At 34.9% G+C, this 22,043-nt stretch overlaps 1 protein-coding gene across 10 annotated transcripts in view; it reads left to right on the top strand.

Moving 5' to 3' along the window:
• The window catches only part of DPH6 (diphthamine biosynthesis 6), a 196,364-nt gene that overhangs the window by 2,906 nt on the left and 171,415 nt on the right, over positions 1-22,043 (top strand). For 5 of the 10 annotated variants that reach the window (XR_007407500.1, XR_007407502.1, XR_007407503.1 and 2 more), the window contains 3 exons: positions 1,262-1,356; positions 9,578-9,616; positions 11,812-12,005. Coding sequence is in view for 2 of the 10 variants with exons in the window: in XM_049104498.1 (XP_048960455.1) it covers positions 1,262-1,356; positions 9,578-9,616; positions 11,812-12,005 (328 nt within the window). In the remaining 8 variants the exon portion in view is untranslated. Of the gene's footprint in view, positions 1-55; positions 337-1,261; positions 1,357-7,974; positions 8,229-9,577; positions 9,617-11,811; positions 12,006-22,043 lie in introns of those variants that run through there. The other 5 variants (XR_007407501.1, XM_025473285.3, XR_007407504.1 and 2 more) reach the window with 4 other exon arrangements.

Genomic DNA, 22,043 nt, shown 5'->3' with positions numbered 1-22,043 from the left:
TTCTAAATAGTCTAAAGAATTAGTTAATTTTTTATTTTTTTTTTGTCCTGAGAAAATAGAGTGAAGTTCAAATAGGCGAAGTTGTGGAAGACATATTAAGGAAATATCAGAGTCTGAGGAAAGGGAGCATGATGTATAACTTCACTATGCCTCTTGCGGTCTCCCCACGAGAAGTTCTGGAATGACAGTTTCTGATTGGAATGTAGTAGAGGCAGATAAATGTCCGGAACTAAAGTAAAAGGCAAAAAGGGCCAGCTTCTGGCCCTTTCAGAAGAGACAAGCAGTCTCTTCTGAAAAGTTTCTTAGGCTGTGAATATGTCTGACCGTTGCCTGGAGGTACGTACACTTGCAGATTTTAGGTAAAGATTAGAAAGAATGGGACAGGAGGAGGAAACAGAGAGGCAATGATAAAATAAAGGAAGAAACATGTATAGAGAGAAGCAATAGAATTAAATTCCCAATTTAAATCAAAATAGAGGTTGCCCTTCAACCTTGTTATAGATGAACTTGGCATAAAGGTTGCCATTCAATCTTGTTATAGTTGAAACTACTTCTCTTGACTAAGTGATCTGGCCCTACCTTCAGTAGATTTGGTCCTAGAATTTAGAAGTTTCTTTCAGTCTGTTTATTAGCTCTAAGGCTCAAGCTTTATCCTGCCATCATATATATAGTGACGGCTGAAGTCCTGATGGGACTGATGTTTAACTTCATCAGTGTAATTCAGCATTTTGTTTTCTATCTGTGCAGAATGTGAACCCACCAAGTACATCAGATTTGTCATTAGATTGGATCTCAAATCTTTAATCTGGGCCTTTAAGTTGGTGATGGTAGCAAATTTTTAGATTTCTTCTAGTAGAACAGAAGAGTTGTTTTTCCTACTTTTCCATAGAGGATCTCATCTAAGGAATATATGCAATACTTGTTTAGCTAAAATTTAAAATTAGATATTTTTTTAAATTTTCAAAGCACTTTGTATATAAAGGAAAGCCACTATTATAAACCAAAGAGTTATCATATTTTGTTTGGAATGATCTTTGTTATAATGGCACATATCTCTTGTGAGTAGTGACCTTAGACATTCAGATTCATTTGCTCAGTTTGCTTAGGCTATGGAAATTATATGTGTTTTTTTTTTTTATTTTAATTGTGTAACAGTCCCTCAAGTATTCTGAAAAATTGAACAGATATATTTTGATATCTAATGATTCTGTGTTTAATAATGGTCAGTAACCTGATATTTATGTTTTTATTTCTTTTTTAGTGGTGGGAAGGATAGCTGTTATAATATGATGCAATGCGTTGTTGCTGGGCATCAAATTGTTGCTTTAGCAAATCTGAGACCAGCTGAAAACCAGGGTAAGTGTATACCTTTATTGAGAAGTTCTCTAAATGGCTGGAATTCCAAGTTCATAATTGCGTTCTATTGTGTGCAACATGCAAAGATGTAAAGGGAGCTAATACATATTTAGCACCTAAGTAGATGTTAGGTTCTCTGCTGTTTTTGATTACATATCCTTTATTTTTCATAAGAACACCTGGAGATTTATGAGACAGGAACACTGAGAGTCATAGTTTTATAAATTTGTCCAAGGTAAATAGCTAGAACAAACTTGCAGAGATGAGACTTAAACCTTAAATCTCCTTACTTCAGAATGTAATGCTGTTCCTTCACAACACATTTCCAAGTGTTTTAACCAACATACACTAAATAAGATACAACTTTCTGGAGCTTGGAAAGTAAGACACGTATTCGTAAATGATCCATCTTTTGTGTAAGCTAAACATGTCAGACTTGAAAGAGGCATAAAGAAACACATTTCTGCTTTTTATTTGCTTGTCATAATAAGGACATCCACAAATAATCCTTAGACCTCATTTAAGCTATATTTTTCAGTTTTCTTCCCAGTGAAATTTTTTTTCATCAGAAATTTTTCGTCCCTGTCTCCTTGTCTGTGTCCAGGTTTCCTCTATAGATAAGGTCACAAGTCCTATTGGATCAAAAGTCCACCCTAAGAATCTCATTTTAACTAAGTACATCTGCAATGACCCTATTTTCAAATAAGATCACATTTTGAACTATGGAGGTTAGGATTCAACCTTCAACAATTTCTTTTATTTTTTCAGATCTGATTGACACATAGCATTGTATTAGTTTCAGCTGTACAACATAATGATTTGGTATCTGTATATATTGTGAAATGATTACCACAATAAGTTTAGTTAACATCTATCACCACACCTGGCCATACTTTCCCCCCCGCCCCCCCAATTAGAATTAAAAAAAAAATCACCAATTTGCATTTTATATTCTTCTATTATACCCATATAACTATAGATATTAACTATGTTAAGGTATAATAGGGAGAAATTAATACTTGTCTTGCCTTGATTTAATACTGCTTCTCCACATGGCTTTTTTAGTAAGATCTTTTTATCATCCCCCTTTACTCAGCTTTTTTCAAGACTGTGCTTTTGCTCTATTGTTATTTTAGGATGAATTAAATGAGTAGTATATGTGAAAACACTAATTAGAGTTTCTGGCATGAAGTAAGTAAGCATCCAGTAAATTTAGTTGAATCTGAATTTAGTGCTAAATATGTCCGTCCGTCCCTTCCTCCCTCCCTCCCTCCCTCCCTCCCTCCCTCCCTCCCTTCCTTCCTTCCTTCCTTCCTTCCTTCCTTCCTTCCTTCCTTCCTTCCTCAGGGCTGCCAGTCTGTTGAATTTTGTTTGTATATCATTTAACAGTTATTGTCTATTTATTTTGTCTTTGATTTTTATCCCCAAATAGATTGCTTATAAGATTCTTGAGAAGAAGGTCATATCTTGTATGTTTCTTTAATTGTTCCTCAGGACTTGGAACAGCTCTTTGCCTCTAAGAGGCATTCACTCAGTTACTGGTGGACAGATGAATGATGAACTAACTAGAGTTAGGCCTGGAAGAGTGAGTAGTTATTTCAGCCAGAGATTTGAATTTTCTTTGCTTCATAATTAGGATCTATGTAATGCCAGAATTGAAGTGGGAAGATAGAGATTAGAAATGTTTTATAGGAAGAAATAGAAAACAGGTCTTCTAGGGGGTTAGGGGTAAACATACACTCTAGGACTTTGCACTAGGATTTCAGTGATAAATAAAAATAGCATTTTAGAAATGAGGTGTTTGGAAAATGACCTCCTTTTTCTGACTTTAAATAAATAGAAAACTCCTTGATTATGGGTGTGTGGGAACTATCCCATAACTACTATATTATTAAAATAAAAAAAGCAGAATTTTATTACTGGTTTATGTTCTGTTGCAAAAAGAAAAAAAATTTTCTTTTTTCTTGTAGCTTATCAGGCAAGTGGGTTTTTTAATCTTTTTATCTGGGAGGTCTTGGTACTTAAAAGGCATAAGTTTATATAATATATAATCATACAGTGATATAATTTCCCTCCCTGGAATTTTGATCTTGTCTTAAGCTTTTCTACTTGAATTATTACAGTTACTTTGTACTGAATCATTAATGTATAATCTTCCACGTACTCATGGTTCATTGGCAGGGTGGGTAAAATGATAAGCAAAGTGTATCTCTAAATTATATCTCAGAATGGTATGGAGACATTTACTTAGAATACTATTAATGAGAAAAAAAATCAATAGTAAATGGAATTAAAATATTATGAAGTAAAAGCTGGAAAATCAACTGAAACTATAGTAATTGTAGTGAAAAACAATGGATGGTTGTGGGTTGGTAGATGGAGAGGGTTTAGCTAATCTTGATTTAAAGTCAGCAGGAAGTTGGGTGATTATTGACTGTTTCATTGATTGACTTCTTTCCCACCCATACATGTTGTAAAAGGAACCTTAATGACTAATGACTGGTAGAGAGGACTCCAGTATAAAATTGGTTAGTGAATTCATGGCACTAGGTTTTCAGTGGGTAGTTTGGAAAGGAATTTATTCCCAACTCTGGGGATAATGTGAACTTGACATAAAATTCATAAACCATCTCTTTAAATTTGTTCTAAGAACTTTTGTGGCATGTTAATTGAGGTGCTTCAGGCAACAGTGGAGCCTTTGGTTTTATTTGATGTCATACCATTGTTGCAATGTAAGTTCCATTAATACAAGTTACATTGTGGTTAGGACTAAATGGAGCCTTAAAGGAAGATTGTTTTCTAGGTGTTTGAAGTCAGTAATATACTACTGCTGTTGTTGTTTTTTTAAAGTCTTATTTATCCGAGAGAGAGAGAATGAGAGAGAGAGACTGAGAGCACGTGAGTGAGGGGAGTGGCAGGGAGAGGGAGAGAGAGAATCCCAAGCAGACACCCCACTGAGGTGTGGAGCCTGACAGGGCCTTGAGACCTGACAGGAGCTGAAATCAAGAGTCTGATGATCAACTGACTGAGCCACCCAAGCACCCCAGTCACTAAAATGTTTAATTGTGCTAAAGGAACTTCTCAAGAAGTTTCTTGCTGAGCAGCTCAATTCTTTAAATAGATTAATTCAGTTGTATCAATATTCTGTAAAACTGATACATTTAATTAAAGATCCAGTGTAAATCTGAGGTAAAGATAAGCTGAAAAGTTATTAGATGACTTTGGCTATATCTCTACTTCCTCCTGTGACCAGGAGTAGACAGATATGTAGTAATAATGTGAGTATGTGGAAGCCAGTCTGCTGTGTGCATCGGGTTCAGAGCTGGTGGGCTAAAATGTGATGGCATATAGTGATGGTTTTGATTACTAAAGGGCTTTTAAAATAGCAGTTTTTCATCCATTTTTATGCGTTATTCTTCATACCTTCACTGGATATTCTTGGCATATATGCATCCATACATGTATCCAGACATATATGTCAAACAAATTGTCTTTTTTTTTGTTTTAGTATTCTTTTTTTAACTTACTAACATATTATGAACATCTTCTGTGTCATTAAGCATTATCCCATCACAGCATTTCCTAGATATTTTCTTTGAAACAAATACCTGACGGCTGTCTAGCTTTTTCAACACCATTTTTTGAAGAGACTGTCCTTTCCCCAATGTATATTCTTGGCTTCTTTGCAGTAAAGTAAGTGACCATAGATGTGTGGGTGTATTTGTGGGCTCACTATTCACTGATCTGTGTGTCTGTTTTTATGCCAGTACCATATTGTTTTGATTACTATAGCATTGTTGTATAGTTTGATATCAAGGAGCATGATACCTCCTTGTTTGTTCTTCTTTCTCAAGGTTGGTTTGGCCATTCAGGATCTTTTGTGGTTCCATATAAATTTTTTTTAAGATTTTATTTATTTATTAATGACAGAGAGATAGAGAGAGGCAGAGACACAGGCAGAGGGAGAAGCAGGCTCCATGCAGGGAGCCCGATGTGGGACTCGATCCAGGGTCTCCAGGATCACACCCCGGGCCAAAGGTGGCGCTAAACCACTGGGCCACCAGGGCTGCCCCCATATAAATTTTTTAATTATTTGGTCTAGTTCTGTGAAAAATGTCATGGGAATTTTGATAGGGATTGCATTGAATCTATAGATTGCTTTGGGTAGTATGGACATCTTAACTATGTTAATTCTTCCAGCCCATGAGCATGAAATATCTTTCCATTTATTTGTGTCCTCTTCAGTTTCTTTCACCAATATCTTTATAGTTTTCAGTGTGCAGGCCTTTCACCTCCTGGTTAGATTTATTCCTAGGTATTTTATTTTTGATGCAATTGTAAATGGAATTGTTTTCTTAATTTCTCTTTCAGGTGGCTTGTCATTAGTGTATAAAAATGTGACAGGTTTTTGTATACTCATTTTGTATCCTGCAACTTTTCTGAATTCATTCATTAGTTCTAATAGTTTTTTTTTTTTGCAGAGTCTGTAGGGTTTTATGTATGTAGTATCATGTCATCTGCAAATTGTGACAGTTTTACTTCTTCCTAATGTGGATTGTTGTTGTTGTTGTTCTTGCTTAATTGCTGTGACCATGGCTTCCAGTTCTGTGTTGAGTAAAAGTGATGAGAGTGGGGAGGCAACTGAGTGGCTCAGTTAGTTAAGCATCCAAGTCTTGATTTTGGCTTAGGTCATGATCTCATGGGTGGTGGGATCAAGCCCCGTGATGGGCCCTGTGTTCAGCATGAGTCTGCTTGAGATTTTCTGTCTCTGCCCCTTTCCCCACTCACACACACACAATGTCTCTCTCTCTCTCTCTCTCAAATAAATAACAACTTTTTATAAAAGTGATGAGAGTGGATGTCATTGTCTTATTCCAATCCTAGAGGAAAAGCTTTCAACTCCTTATCATTGAGTGTGATGTCAGCTGTTGTCTTGTCATATATAGCCTTTATTATGTTGAGGTACATTCCCTCTATATCCATTTTGCTGAGAAGTTTTATAGTAAATGGATGCCAGATCTTGTCAAACTTTTTTTTTTTTTTTGCATCTGTTGAGGTGATCATATGATTTTTATTCTTCATTTGTTCATATGATGCATCGTGTTAATTGATGTCCAGATATTGAACCATCTTACTACCCTGGAGTAAATCCCACTTGATCATAGCATATGTTCCTTTTAATGTATTGTTGAATTCATTTGGCTAATATTTTGTTGAAGATTTTTGCATCTATGTTCATTAGGGGTATTTGGCTTATTGTTTTTTGTTTTGTGCAATTTTACTATGGTTTGTTGTCAGGGTAAAGCTGGCCTTGTAAAATGAGCTTGGAAGTGTTCTTAAGTTTTTTGAAGAAATTTGAGAAGGATAAGTATAAAATCTTTTTTGAATGTTTGGTAGAATTTACTACCAAACATTTGGTCCTGGACTTTTGTTTGTGGGACATTTTTTATTCCTCATTCAATCTCCTTACCTATTTATCAGGGTCTTCAGATTTTCTATTTCTTCATGATTCAGTCTTGGAAGACTGTATGTTTCTAAAAATTTATCCATTTCTTCTACATTGCCCAATTTGTTGGCATATAATTGTGCTTAGTAACTCTTATGATTCTTTGTATTTCTGTGACATCAGTTGTAACATGTCTTCTTTCATTTCTGATTTTATTTATAAGAAGACCTCTTATTTTGTTGCTGAATCTAGCTAAAGTTTTGTCAGTTTTGTTTACCTTTTCCAAGATAATTTCATTGATCTTCTCTTTTGTCTTATTAGTCTATATTTCATTTATTTACGCTCTACTCTTTATTGTTTCCTTATTTCTACTAACTTTGGCCTTTGTTTATTCTTTTTCTAGTTCTTTAGATGTTAAGTTAGGTAGTCTATTTGAGATCTGTCTTGTTCTTGAGGTAGGCCTGTATTGCTATGAACTACCCTCTACTAGCTGCTTTTGCTGCATCTCATAGATGTTGGATTGTTATTGTTGTATTTCCATTTTTATTTGTCTCAAGGTATTTTTTGACTTATCCCTTTGACATCTTTATTGACCCATTAGTACAGTAATATGTTGTTTAATCTCCACGTACTTGTGATTTTTCCAGTTTTCTTTTTGTAATCGATTTCTCGTTTTCATACCATTGTAGTCAGAGAAGATGCTTGATATTATTTCAGACTTGTTAAATTTATTGAGATTTTTTGTAGTCTAACATGTGATCTATCCTGGAGAATGTTCCATATGTACTTGAGAAGAATGTGTGTATTCTGCTTTTGGATGGGATGCTCTGTATGAATCTATCAAATCCATCTTGTCTGTTGTGTCATTTAAGGCTGATGCTTCCTTGTTGATTTTTCTCTGTGGATAATCTATTTATTGTTATAAGTGGAGGTATTAAAGTTCTCCACCATTATTGTATTGCTGTTAATTTCTCCTTTTGGTCTGGTAATATTTGATCTGGTAGTATTTAGGTATTTAGGTGCTTCTGTTGGTACATAAATATTTACAAATTTTCTATCATCTTTTTGGATTGACACTTTAATCATTGTATGATGTTCATTGTCTTTTGTTATAGTCTTTGTTTTAAAGTCTGTTTTGTCAGATACAAGTATAGCAGTACCACTTTTCTTTATGTTTCCATTTGTATGGAATATCTTTTCTGTCACTTTACTTTCAGTCTTTGTGTGTCCTAAGATCTAAAGTTAGTCTCTTTTAGGCAACATATAGATGAATCTTGTGTTTTTTTATTTTTTTTTAGATTTTATTTATTTATTCATGAGAGAGAGAGAGAGGCAGAGACACAGGCAGAGAGAGAAGCAGGCTCCATGCAGGGAGCCCAACGTGGGACTCGATACTGGGTCCCCAGGATCATGCCCTGCGCTGAAGGTGATGCTAAACTGCTGAGCCACCCGGGCTGCCCTATATTTTTTTAATCCATTCAGTCATACTGGGTCTTTTGATTATACAATGTGGTCCATTTACATTTAAAGTAATTATTGATAGGTATATGACTTATTGTCATTTTGTTAAGTTTCCTATCTTTTTGTAGTTTCTCTCTGTTACTTTTTTCTTTTCTTGCTGTTTTCCAGTCTGGTTTAATGCCTTTTTTTAGTGTTATGTTTATTTCTTTCTTACTATCTTTTGTGTACCTATTGTAGGTTTTGGTTTTGGGTTGCCATGAGGTTCATATATACATAATAGTCTATATATAGCAGTCTGTTTTAAGTTGATAGCAACTTTGAGTATATTCTAAAAGCTACATTCCCTCCCCCACATTTTATGTTTTTAATATTATATTGTAGATCTTTTAATTTTGTATATCCCTTAATTGACTAATGTAATTACAGTTAATTTTTCTACTTTTGCTCTTTAACCTTTAAACTGATCTTCTAAGTGGTTAATTCACTACCTTTACTACATATTTGCCTTAACCCATTAGATTTTTACTTCCATATGTTTTCTAGTTATTAGATAGTACCTTTTCTTTATACTCTAAAGAAATCCCTTTAAAATTTCTTGTAAGGCCAGCTTAGTGGTGGTAAACTCCTTTAGTTTTTCTTGTCTGAAAGACTCATTATCTTTCCTTCAGTTCTGTGATAATTTTGCTAGGTAGATTATTCTTGGTTGGAAGGTTTTTTTCCCTCTTTCAGCACTTTGTGTATATTATAATACTCTCTATTGGCCTGCAAAGTTTCTGCTAAAAATCAGCTGATAGTTCCCTTGTATGTAACTAGTTGTTTTTTTTCCTTGATGCTTTTAATGTTCTTTATCTTTACCTTTTGATATTTTAATTATTTTATGTCTTGGCACAGATATATTTGGGTTCATCTTATTTGGAACTCTCTTTGATTTCTGAACTTCAAAGTCTATTTCTTCAGGTTATGGAAGTTTTCAGCCATTATTTCTTCAATAAGTTTTGTCTCTTCTACTTCTAAGACCTCAGTAATGGCAATATTACCCTACATGTTGTCTCCTAAGTCATTTTTGCTCCTTAATTAATATTTATTTATTTATTTATTTATTTGCTGCTTTTTTTTGGTGAGTTCAAATGCTTTGTCTTCCAGCCCACTGATTCCTTGTTCTACGTCTAGTCTGCTAATTGAACCCTTGTAGCGTATTTTTCAATTCAGATATTGTATTCTTCAGTTCTGTGACTTTTCTTTGGTACTTTCTTAATATTTTCTGCCTCATTGTTGAAGTTTCATTGTGCTCATCCATTCTTCTTTTACGTGCAGTGAACATCTTTATGAATACTACTTTGGACTCTTTATCAGGTAAATTATTTAACTCTGTTAATATGTTTTTCTGATGTTTTTTTCTTGTTCTTTCATTTGGAACCTATATCTCTGTTTCCTTATTTTGCCTTACTGTATGTGTTTGTTTCTGTGTATTTGATGAAACAGCGACCTCTTCAGTCTTGAAGGAGTGGCCTCTGTAGGAGATGAACCTTGTTGTTCAACTTTGTCCTAGCTCTTGTTTGTCTTTTGAACTTTTGTTCGTCTTTTGAACTTTGCCATAGCTCTTGCTCATCTTTTGAACTTTTGTGACTAAGTAGACTGATTTATTTTTGATAAGTCTCCATTGTTGAAAGTGTGCCAAGACCTGTCAGTGTTTCACATGGAGTGATTTAAGTCAAGACCTAGTTTCAAATAATTGAAAACCAGGTCCTCAGCAGCTTTTAAATATGCAAATGTATACATTTCTGTGGGACCACAGATATAAAGTCTGCTGCCAGACTAGACAATCTGGAGGTATCTCCTGGGAAACAGTTACAAAAAGCAGGGTTTTGACAAGTGTATAATCTTCTTTCTGGGAGGTACAAGTGAGTTATGACCAGGCCATAGGAGAGCTCATACAGGAAATCTTTCTGCCTGTAGTCCTTGAGAGCACCTCTGTCATCTCTAGGTATGTGACTAACATGAAGCCTGTCCCTCAGGTTGAAGCTCCAGGACAAGTAGATGGGCCTTTTTCATAGGCAGACTTAGGATAAGTTTTAGTCTGCTCCCTGTGTGTTGCTGTGGATAGCCTGTGCAGAACCATCTTTCTCATTTTTATAGTCCTATAGGGCCCAGAAACAGAAGCCCATCTGGCCATCAGGTTCAGGTGATCAAGGGGTGTACCTTTTGTGGACTGTGCTTGGTGGCCAGCTTTAGTGGGGCTGTAGGAGAATGCCAAAGGTGAGCTGTTCATGTTTTTAGTGATGCAGGGGAAGAGTGCTGGATGCAAAGCTTTAGCAAGATGTGGGAGGAGCACTGGGGTGGGATATGCCCGCAGCTTTGGCAATGCAGGAAGAGTGTTGGAGATAGCTGGGAAAGAGCCCTGAGGGAGGGGCTTGCCCATTACTTTACCCATGTTGGTGAAAGTATTGGGGGCCAGACACCTGCTCTTGCCACCAGTACTTGCAAGGTAGAGAAATGGGGAGTGGGAAAATAGTGTTCACTATTTCCAAAGAAAGTCCTAACTTGTCCTAAATTGTCGCTGCCCCCTTTAGTAAACACTTTTCCGTTAGCAGATGAGTCTTCACATATAATCCAGTCATTTCTCAAACTGCTGCCTTTGTGCTGGTTCCTGGGAGGAGTGAGTCATTGTGCAAGGTCCTCAAAAGGGGTATCTCAAATCCCTGTAGTCACCCAGTCCTTCTGGGTCTATGGCCCATTGGTTTTCAAAGCCAGATGTTTTGGGGCCTTGTCTTTCCAGTGCAGGTCCTACAGGGTTGGGGTGTCAGCTAGTATATACCCCTCACTTCTCAGGGAGAGGCTTCAGTATTGTGAGATCCTTCCCTGTTGTAGGTCACGCTGGGGTCTGAGGTGAGATCGGGTCACTGCTTCTGCTACCCACCTTGATGTGGCCCTTTTATACCTTGTCATGAAGGGAGCTATGCAGCTAGAAATTCAACAGGAATTATTCCATATGTAATGTAGTTTTAGTATGTCTGAGGAAGGAGGTGAGGTTAGGGTCTTCTTATGCAGCCATTTGGACTGCCTCATAATTTATATATTTTTATATGTCTTATTGAAATACTGAATATAAAATATATCAAGAGCATGTAATTTATTTTTATAAATATTTGTCACTTGTTAACCAAGTAGCTATTAAGAAAGGTTTTTATCTACAACTGTAGATGACTTTGTACATAACCTTGAATGATTTGAGAAACACTTATGTAATAAAATCTTTAATTGAATAAACTAATCAAAATTTATTGGCTATATTATTCTCTTTAAACATTTATTGTATATAGTTTTAAAAATTTATATATATTTGTAATTAGCAGTAGAGAGATGACTAGAGCTGATGTGAACTGGATGTAGTTATGGACAAATATGCAACTCTTCCATTTTATTTCACTTCATAAATGCAGAGAGGTATAGTGTAGTGAGTCTCTAAGCAATAAAACTCAGATGGACTTTCAAATCCCCTTTCTTTTTCACTCTTGTTTTACTGATTATTTCCATTTTCATTGTTGCAGTGGGGTCAGATGAACTGGATAGCTACATGTATCAGACAGTGGGTCATCATGCCATTGATTTGTATGCAGAAGCGATGGCTCTTCCCCTCTATCGCCACACCATAAGAGGAAGGAGTGTGGATACAGGAAGAGTGTACACAAAATGTGAAGGTGATGAGGTTGAAGATCTCTATGAGCTTTTGAAACTTGTTAAGGTATGCCTGGTAACCAATTACATTAAAACTGAATTATTAGAAATAATTAATTAACTACTGTTAGTAGCCTGACTATTCTTTGAAAAGGTATTTTGTCTTTTTGGATAGAAAAGAAAACTTACTATGCCTTTATATTAAGTACAATTTAAAAATAAAACTTTTGGTATAGTTTGGCATTCAGGATTGTCAAATGATATTTAATTAAGTTTTTCTTAGGATTTTGAAACTGATGACCTTTTAATCATTTACTTAATTTATTTATTTATTAGCAAATAGTTATTGAATGCCTACTATGTGCTTGGTATATATAGTTCTAGGCACTGGAGATAGGGCAATGAACAGATCAGACAAAGCTTTGTTCTGCTGGAACTTATTTTCCAGTGGAAGTAGACAGAAAATAGACAAGCAAATCATATGCTTGGTGGTGAAGAGTGCTATGGAAGAAGAATGAAATAGTCAAGATGATAAGGAGTAATGACAAGGGATGGTCATACAAGACCTTTCTTATATGGTGAAATTTAAATAGACCTAATGAAAGTAAGAGACTGAGCTTTGCTTAAATCTAGTAAGAGAGGTCTAAATTAAATACTTAAGTCCCCGTACATAAGAGTTTAAGAGCCCTTGTTTATTCATTGTTAATTTTTCTAAAGAGAAAATATAGGAGAGAAAGTCAAGGACTCATATATCTAATAGATACTATATTTAATACATGTTAATTTTTATTTTATTCTAAGCCATTATCTTTTCATTCTCATTGATATGATAGTTAACTATTTGAATATATTCTGTATTCTTCTTAATATTAATTTTTTTCATTCAGGTATAGTCAACTCATACAAGGCATATCTAATAAAATAGAGAATTTAAGCTGATATTTCCTGCTTGTCTTAGCATATTCTCACAAAGGAGAGGAAGATTTCTGTCCCTTCTATCAAAGGACATTGAATTTCATTTTCTCATTCTTCAGAGAAGTTCAGCTTTTCAAAAGTTATGTTATGAACTATTGTCATGAAAATTTGCTGGTCTCAAATGGCTACTCCGGTGTTAAACTTTAAATTTGATGCTGATCACAGCTTAACCAATTAAGGATTTGGATTAATAAAAACATATGAAGCACTTCAATTTTAAAGTTTGCTTGATTAAAACATTTCTCATTTTGTATTTCAGAACATTTTCATTTTTTATTTACCCTTTAAAAAAGAAACTGGTAGAGAAGACTTTTGGAATGATGCCATAAATTACTGTTTAGTTATGGATAGCATAAGAAGTAGATATTTTTCAAAGGATATTGCAGAGACGCATTTCTTTGCTGTGGGAAGATACATACTAATAACTATTTTGATTATCAAATAAGAGGGAAAGGCATAAAAGTTTCACTTTAAATGGTCCTCTCTCTCTGCAAATAAGATCTTGACATTGTTGACTTTAAGGTGTGAAATACTGAGTGCAAAGTCTGCATTTTTAAAATTTCTTTTTCAGGGTTCAAAGAAATTGGGTACTAAATTTTTAGCATAAACTGATATTACAAAATGGTGGGACTCACATGAGAAATAATTGGATTGTTTAAAAATCACTGATAACTGATAACTTTGGAAAAGCTATGTGATAATAACAGCCTTCCAAGAAAGGGAGAGATAATAAATTACTGATCAATTTAATTAAAAATGGGCAGATTAGTAGTAATTAAGAAGAAATTTCCCTTTCGATCCATGCTGTCTTTGGAGAAATGGATGCTTTGCCATTATCTTTATAGTAACCATCAGTTATGACATAAATTAATGCTAATGTTAAATCTTGACAACTGCTTTGGAAGTTCGTACATGATAATTATAACTATAGTTGAAAGAGATGTTATCAAGTTGTCGGGACTAAATAGTTCCTTCTTTTTCTGTACAGAAATATTAATTTTACTATAGAGTATTTTAAGGACATAAATATTGGAAATATATTGCTTTTATGGAAGAGATTGTATAACCAGGCTTTTATATTTTATAGTTAGACCATTTATGAAACACTGGTGTAAAGATTCCAATAGAGGTTTTACATATTCTAACGAACAATTGAATAATTATGGAAAAAAATGAATCTAGAAGAGCTATAATTCTTCAAGTTAGTGCTCACTCATTCTAAGAAAAAGATGGAATTGAATTTTTTAGTCCTTTGAATATTAATGAGCATTGGAAACATTTAGATTCATTTTCATTATAAACATTGATTTATAACAGAATGCGATTTTGTGACTTTTATATGTAAGTCAGTCTTCTGTTTTTGTATCTCTTTTCTCCAGAATATTACTGCAAATTTTTGAGTAGGAGATGTTTCTTTTTGCCAAATTGACTAATTGCTGAAAAGAAGTAGCAATGATGTGGAAGTATTTATAAAATTTTATTTATTTTATTCATGAGAGACACAGAAAGAGAGAGAGGCAGAGACACAGGCAGAGGGAGAAGCAGGCTCCACACAGGGAGCCCGATACGGGACTCAATCCCGAGACTCCAGGATCACGTCTTGGGCTGAAGGCAGGCGCCAAACCGCTGAGCCACCCATCCTGTGAAAGAATATAGAGTTAAGTTTCCTAATTATTTTGTAGAAAGTTTGAAAACTAGCAGAAATGTAATAAGCCTTTGTCTCATAGATTACCAGGTGATTATGACAGGTAGATAGATATGTATATCTCAAGGTTACAAGATAACCTGGTTTTCATATAGCTAGCCTTTTTTTTTTTTTAATTCTTTAGAATTTATTTAATGTTAAAATGTCTCCATGATTTTCATCTGGATTAATTTGACATATAGATAACTTGGATTATTTCCTGGAAATACAGTAGTTTTCTAATTCTGTGTGTTTTCTTTTTTAGTCATGTAAGAAATGTAATAGTTCCTGAAGGATACATGTAAACACCATCATATCTCTGTAGAGAATATATTTAAGGATGAACATATTCATTCTTTTTCCAGTGGCTCGGAGGCACTTCTTACTGTTTCTGATATCTCCTTCTTTCTTGGTTATTCCCTCTTTTCAGTAGAGTCCATCTTTAAGAAAATGCCATAATGATAGTACTTTCAAATTCTTACATTTTGGAAATGTTCCTTTTTGCCCTCACATTTGATGGATACATTGGTTGAACTTAAAATTTTAGATCAAAAATAATTTTTCCTCAAACCATTGAAGATACTGCTTCAAGGTCTTACCAGCATTTTGCTGATGAGAAATTTGATGCTGATGTGATTTTTGTTTTTTTTTAGCTGAGTCGTTTTTCCTCTCTGTTAACTTTTATGATTGTGTCTTTATGGTTGATGTACTGAAATGGCACAACAGTGCTTTGGATATTGACGGTTGCTTCTCCTGTATATCTTCTGAAGCTTTCTGTTGAGTTGGCAGCAGGTCCTTGTCCTCCTTTCCATTATGACGGTTCAGTGATGGTATTAATCCAGGTGAAAGCCATTCACAGCGTGGCATTCTCATGACTATAGTGATTGGATCAGGGATGGTTTTGTTAACCTATGTGTACCAAATAGAATGAAGCCTAGGATGAAGGATGGTTGGCACAAGATAAACACTTTCTCCAGTATTGAAGGATGTGTGGATGTAAGACCTAGAACTGCTATGGCTTTTTGTTTTTGGGTGGAAGAAAACTTGATGTCACATCTGACACAAAAAAATAGCAGGGCCAATCGAATTGCAGTTTGAGGATGGTTCTGTGAAATCCTCTTCCTTTGTTTGATAATTTGCTCCTCTGATTCTCTATGCCCTTTTTCTGGTATTCTCACACATCAGATGTGAGACCTAGATTGAATCTTCATGTCTCTCTTCTCACATTATTATCTAACCTTATGTTGTTTGTTGTATATTATGTGACATTCCCCCCCCCCCCTTTTTTTTAAAGATTTTATTTATTTATTTATTTGGCAGAGAAAGTGAGAGACAGTGAGTATACAGAGGTGGAGTGACATAGGAAGAGGGAGAAGCAAGCTCCCTGCTGATCAGGGAGTGTGACATGGGACTCTGTCCTAGGACCCTGGGATCATGACCTGAGTTGAAAGCAGGCACTTAACTCACTGAGCCACACAGGCGCCCCTGTGACATTTCCTTTCAAATGCCCTACTTTCTTAGCAATCATACTTGTGGTATTCAGTAACTTGACTTGTTTTTTGATTGTTCCTTTTTTATAAAAGCTTATTTCTCTTTCTATAGATGTAATCTCTTTACATCCTTCTTAAAATACAAATTAGAGGTTTTAAACATTATCTTTTGTTTCCTAAAATATTGATGTTTTCTTTAGGGTCTTTTTTCTCTCATTTTTTTCTTTCATGTAGTGTTTTCTCAACTCTCTCAGATGCTTATTCATATCTAAGAATAAGGCAAGAGCAAAACTGACTGAACATTTTTGACTTTAAAGTTTTTTGGCCCCACACCTCACACTTGTTATACCTGGAACTCAGGATAATATAGCCTTATTTGTCTTCTTGGCTTTCTTCTCATCCATGCAGATAGTAGGTTACAGCTTCTTATGCTGATCTATCAGTCATTGTTCCTTCTTTATCTGCTGAATCAAGAAATTTATTGAAATCCTTTTGCCATTGATGTCTGCCCCTGCCTGCCCCACATTCTCTTTGTTTTCTAGAGGTCATACCTTGTTTTCATTATAATGGACTCTCTTCATCCAGAAATCTGTGTTCATTTTTTTCTAATAGAATTCATTTAATATTCTTCCCAAAGTTGAATATTCAGCTTAAGTTTTCTCTTTCTAATCCTTGCTACTTTTCTTCTCTCATATTCTTTATTCATTAGGCATTTTTATCTTGGTGCCAATGACCTTAAATTCCCTAATTGACACTTGTATTGTAATTTGAATACAACAATAAATGAATAATTGTCCTTTTTTTATTTTTTTATTTATTTATGATAGTCACACACAGAGAGAGAGAGAGGCAGAGACATAGGCAGAAGGAGAAGCAGGCTCCATGCACCGGGAGCCCGACGTGGGATTTGATCCCGGGTCTCCAGGATCGCGCCCTGGGCCAAAGGCAGGCGCCAAACCGCTGCGCCACCCAGGGATCCCCGAATAATTGTCTTTTTTAAAAAACAATGTTTACTGTTGATAAAAAGGTTTATAAATAAGCGACTGATTTTTTTTAAACTAAATTTTAACTTAATATTTTTGGAAAACATCAATTCCCATTTTACTTTGTATTGGTTAGATTTATTTTGATTACAAGAAATAGCCATATTCAAGCAGTTTTAAAGAAAAAGATAATTTTATTTGTTTACTTCTTAGGTAGTACATATTCTTTTTCTTGTTCATTTTTTAAAAGTTTTAATTCTAGTATAGTTAATATACAGTATTATGTTAGTTTCAGATACAATATAGTGATTCAACAATTCTATCAATATTCAGTGCTCATCATGATAAATGTACTCTTAATCTCCTTCACCTATTTCACCCATCCCCCCACCCACCTTCCCTCTCAACATCAGTTTGTTCCCTATAGTTAAAAGCTTGTTTCTCAGTTCTTCTCTTTTTTGCTCTGTTCATTTGTATTGTTTCTTAAATTCCAGATGTAAGTGAAATCATATGTTGTCTTTCTCTGATTGATTTATTTCACTTTGTATTATACTCTTTAGATCCATCCATGTTATTGCAAATGGCAAGATTCCATTCTTTTTTATGGCTGAATAATATTCCATTGAATATATGTACCATCTCTTCTTTATCCATTCATCTATCAATGGACACTTGAGCTGCTTCCATAATTTTACTATTGTGAATAATGCTACAGTAAACATAGGGGTGCATATATCTTTTCAAGTTAGTGTTTTTGTATTCTTTGGGTAAATATCCAGTAGTGGAATTATTGGATCATATGGTAATTCTATTTATAACTTTGTAAGGAACCTCTATACTGTTTTCCACAGTAGCTGCACTGGTTTGCATTCCTACCAACAGTGCACAAGGATTCCTTTAAGAAAAAGAGAATTTATTGACAATAACCTAAAGTTAAGTTTGGCTTCAAGGAAACTACATACAGGACACAAATTGTATAATCAAAATCTTTTTTCACCCTGTATGCATCTCTTTCCTCTATTTTCTTTGATTACATTCTCTGACTAGACAGTTATAGTCAGAAAATGGCTCCTGGTTGCAATCTTCCTGGTTCAAACCTAGTAGGAAAAGCTCCAGTCTTTTTAAATAACTCAAAGGAAAATCCCATTATATTTTATTGTCACTCAGTGGCCTAACTTGTATCATCCATGGGCCAGTTGTTGGGAGAAGATGATTTCATTTGACTGGATAGGTCTAGATCAAGTGCCATCCCTAGAGCAAGAGATGGAGTCATAATTTCTGGAACCACATTTTACTCTGGTTCTGTGAGAACAAAACCCACTGGGGGAAGGTGGATCTCCAAATACAAAGCAGGGTGTTGCTGGTAGAAGTGTGAACTGTTGTCAGGGAAGTAAAAAGCAGCAGGTTTCCTGAGAAATAAAATAGATTTCAGCTTCTTACAAACTTGAGCACTATCCTAAATGGTTCTTTGATTTCAGTATCTTGTTCCTTCTTTTCCTCCATCTCTTTTCTCCCTCTTTCCCTCTTTCAGAAATAATTGACCATTGGAACCACAACAGTGAGCTTATACTCTGGGATTTGTATTCAGTTGCTCATGATTTCTCTGCCATAATATTCTATAAGCATGATAAACTCAACAAGTTCATTTATTCATTTTCTTTTTGCACAAACTTGCTCCATTTCCTATATTTCCCTCTTAATTAAAATCATCCTTATTTACCCCATTACCCGAGTCTAACCTGGAGCCTCACTACTAGATTTTCACTTCTCTTTTCTCCCATGCCAACCACCACCATTAGATTTCTGGAATCTGTTGATATTACTTCTGTGACTTCTGACATATGACCCATTGATCTCATTCTCATCATTACTGGTTTTTCACCTGTACTGTTTGAGGGTCTCCTGACTTGTCAGCTTGCCTTCAGTTTTGCCTTGTGTACCATTTAGCCCTTCTACTATATTGTCACCAGCTGTTCTGCATACTTAACCTACTATTAAAACAAACTACAAACACATTAGCTTGACACAAAAGACTATAAGAAGAGACCCCTGCATTCCTACTTGTCTGATCCTGTCATTCCCACACAAGTGTCTGGGTTCAAGTTATAATGAACTAATTAGGAGATTGCTTTTCATATCTGAGTCTTTGCCTGTGCTTTTCCATACCCTTTCTCTGTTCTGCAGAACCTCTATCTCACCTCATACTCTTCTATGAAATCAGCACTAATTTATCTACCTCCTGTCTTTTCCATGTCTGCTTGTCTATACCTCCACTGTTTTTCTGAGGAAATTGCTAAGATTGCTTATGTGATTATTAACTCTTGCTAAACTGGGATACCCTCAAAGACATAGGCAGTACTCTTCATTTTTATGTCTCTGATATCCAGCAGTGTTTCTGGCAAATGGATAATTTTTGAAGGATTTTTGAACAAATAAGTCCAAACTTTAACAAACTATATTTTATATAATAATTTACCTAATTTAGGGGAGCCACAACACTGTTAGAAAATATGATGTAAAACCATTGGTAAATTCATTTTGTTCTTGTTTTTCCACTTAGAAGTTTAAATGGAATAGGTATCATCGTCAAACTTTGCAAAATAAGCTATGTTATCAGATTTGACAGTGTAACCACTAACTGTACCAAGAATAATTTCCAGCTGTAGAATATTTTAGAGAAATGCTGAGCAGACACTTTTTCAAATTATTTTTGATATCTGCATGTTAGAAAACATGCTTATTATGGTGGAAAATTACTATATGGATCTCTTTTCACTTTGGATCTGGTTAATAAACAACAACAGCAGCAGCAACAACAACAAACAACCTAGATGGTTGGGTTGCTTGAAGCGAATCCAAAGAGTTTGGAGTATGAGGAACATATAAGAAGGCCTTTAGATTTGCAGGGAGGACCCAGACATACTGCTAATTAAACAGACACATAGCCCTATACAGATTGCTCCTGGCTTTTCAGCATTGCACAGCTTGCCTCAAGCCCTGTCACAAACAGAAGAATTGGAATTAGCACAGACAAGTGTCATTTTAACTCCCAGGTGCAATTTTATTGAGGCTGTGTTATCACTGGTCCTTCAGACAATATAGTCAGGCATGCATGAGAAGGCATATGACGGAAGATCTGTCTGGAAATAAGATGCTGGATTATACTTGTCAATTATTATAGTTTGTAAACGTATCACATATCTAGAGTCTTCATCTATAGATTCCCTCTAAATCCTAGAACATGTAGTCACATGTCCCTCTTTGTAGCAAAATGATCATTCTGTCTACTCAGCCTTGGACTTTCTCCACTTGGTATAACTGATCGTGTGTGTATATTAAACATGCACATATATATTCTTTATTTTTTGCCTGATTCAGTGCCTCTGTATAAACTCACTAGTTGACTTTTATGTCCCTGTATTCCTTTCTTCTACAAACTATAGATTTCTATCTTAACATCTACTCCATATATTTTAAAGTGTGTATATTTCACTTGTCTTTCAAGCCTCTGGTGTCTGTGTCCTACTGAATTTTTGTCTTTTTTCTTGACTGTGTTACCATTTATCTTTAAAGAAATTTTTTGTAGATGTCTACTTTGGAGTTGTGTTGTTTAAGATGCTAGATGTATACTATAGTCTTTTACTTCATCTCTAAGACCTGTAAGCTACAGGTCTTTGTTAAATTCTCTATGAAATGACGAAGAACACGTTACCAAAATTTAAAACTTACTTTATTCGTTTATTGTTATCCTTACAGTTTTTTGTAGCACAGGACTTTATTGGTAGTCACACAATATGATAAATCTTAAATTGATCTTTTTACATGTACTGCCCCCATCTTTTTTTTTTTTTTTTTTTTTTTTTTTTTTTTAAGAGAGAGCATGCACATATGCATCCAGGGGCAGAGAGGGGCAGTTGGAGAGACAGAAAGAGAATCTCATGTGGGGCTCAATCTCATGACCTGAACTGAAATCAAGAGTCAGATGCTTAACCAACTGAGCCACTCAGGCACCCTGTGACTTTCCCTTTTAAATTGAGAACATCTTCATTCATTTCTAGATCCTGAATCATACAATAGCCATAATAAGTAAAGATAATATCAATAAATATTTAGAGTTTTAAAAATTATTATTACTGGTAAGAGATGATTCAATGGAGTCCTTTTCTGTGACATGATACTGTGAGAAAAACTGAGTGAATCAAAAGGATGTGTTAATTGACCTTGACTTTTTCTGTTAACTTTTACTTGATGCTACTACAATTTATAGACTCTTTTATGTCTTTCAGTTTGAAAACATTAATTGGATACTTATAATATACCAGTAGTGTAAAGAGATGTATGAAACAGTCTCACCCTTCACAGAGCCTGAAGAGAGAAGACACATACACAAAGAAACTAATACAAAATAGAGTTGCCATTGGAGTATGAGATTTAAAGGACTATGGGGATTCAGAGGAGAAAAAAATTTTGTGTTGGGTCATCAGAATCACACTTGGGGGAATTACACGTGATATTCTTGAAGCTTGTTTGGATTTTGACAAAGGCAGGTTTGGGTGAATGGCTAAAAATGTTGCAAATTAGGGGCAGAGCTTAGCCAAAATCATAGAAGCAGGAAATTATGAGCTATATTAGGGAAATAGCAAGAAGTTCAATCGGCTAGAGCTCAGAGTTTAAGGAATAGTAGAAAATCAGTCTGCAAAGGTTGGTTGAAGCCAAAAAAGAATGTCTTAAATTTTAGGCCAAGGATTATTTATGCAGTAGAGAGCCCCTAAGGCGTTTTTTTTTTTTTTTTTTCTAAACTCAGTTTAATGTGTCATACCATTTTTTTCCTTTTAAATGAAAGAAACTAGAATAAAATAGAAGATATCAAAATGCATTGTACATAGTAAGGTTAATTATATTTTGTGAAATGTTCTTTCACAGGTGTGTATATGCATGCATATTATGTATATTCCAGGCTATTAAACAAATTT

The sequence above is a fragment of the Canis lupus genome, chromosome 30 (genome assembly GCF_003254725.2).
Source record: "Canis lupus dingo isolate Sandy chromosome 30, ASM325472v2, whole genome shotgun sequence".
Classification (NCBI taxonomy): Eukaryota; Metazoa; Chordata; class Mammalia; order Carnivora; family Canidae; genus Canis; species Canis lupus.
Note: the sequence above shows the minus strand (reverse complement) of the source record. Positions and strands in the feature narration are given on the sequence as shown.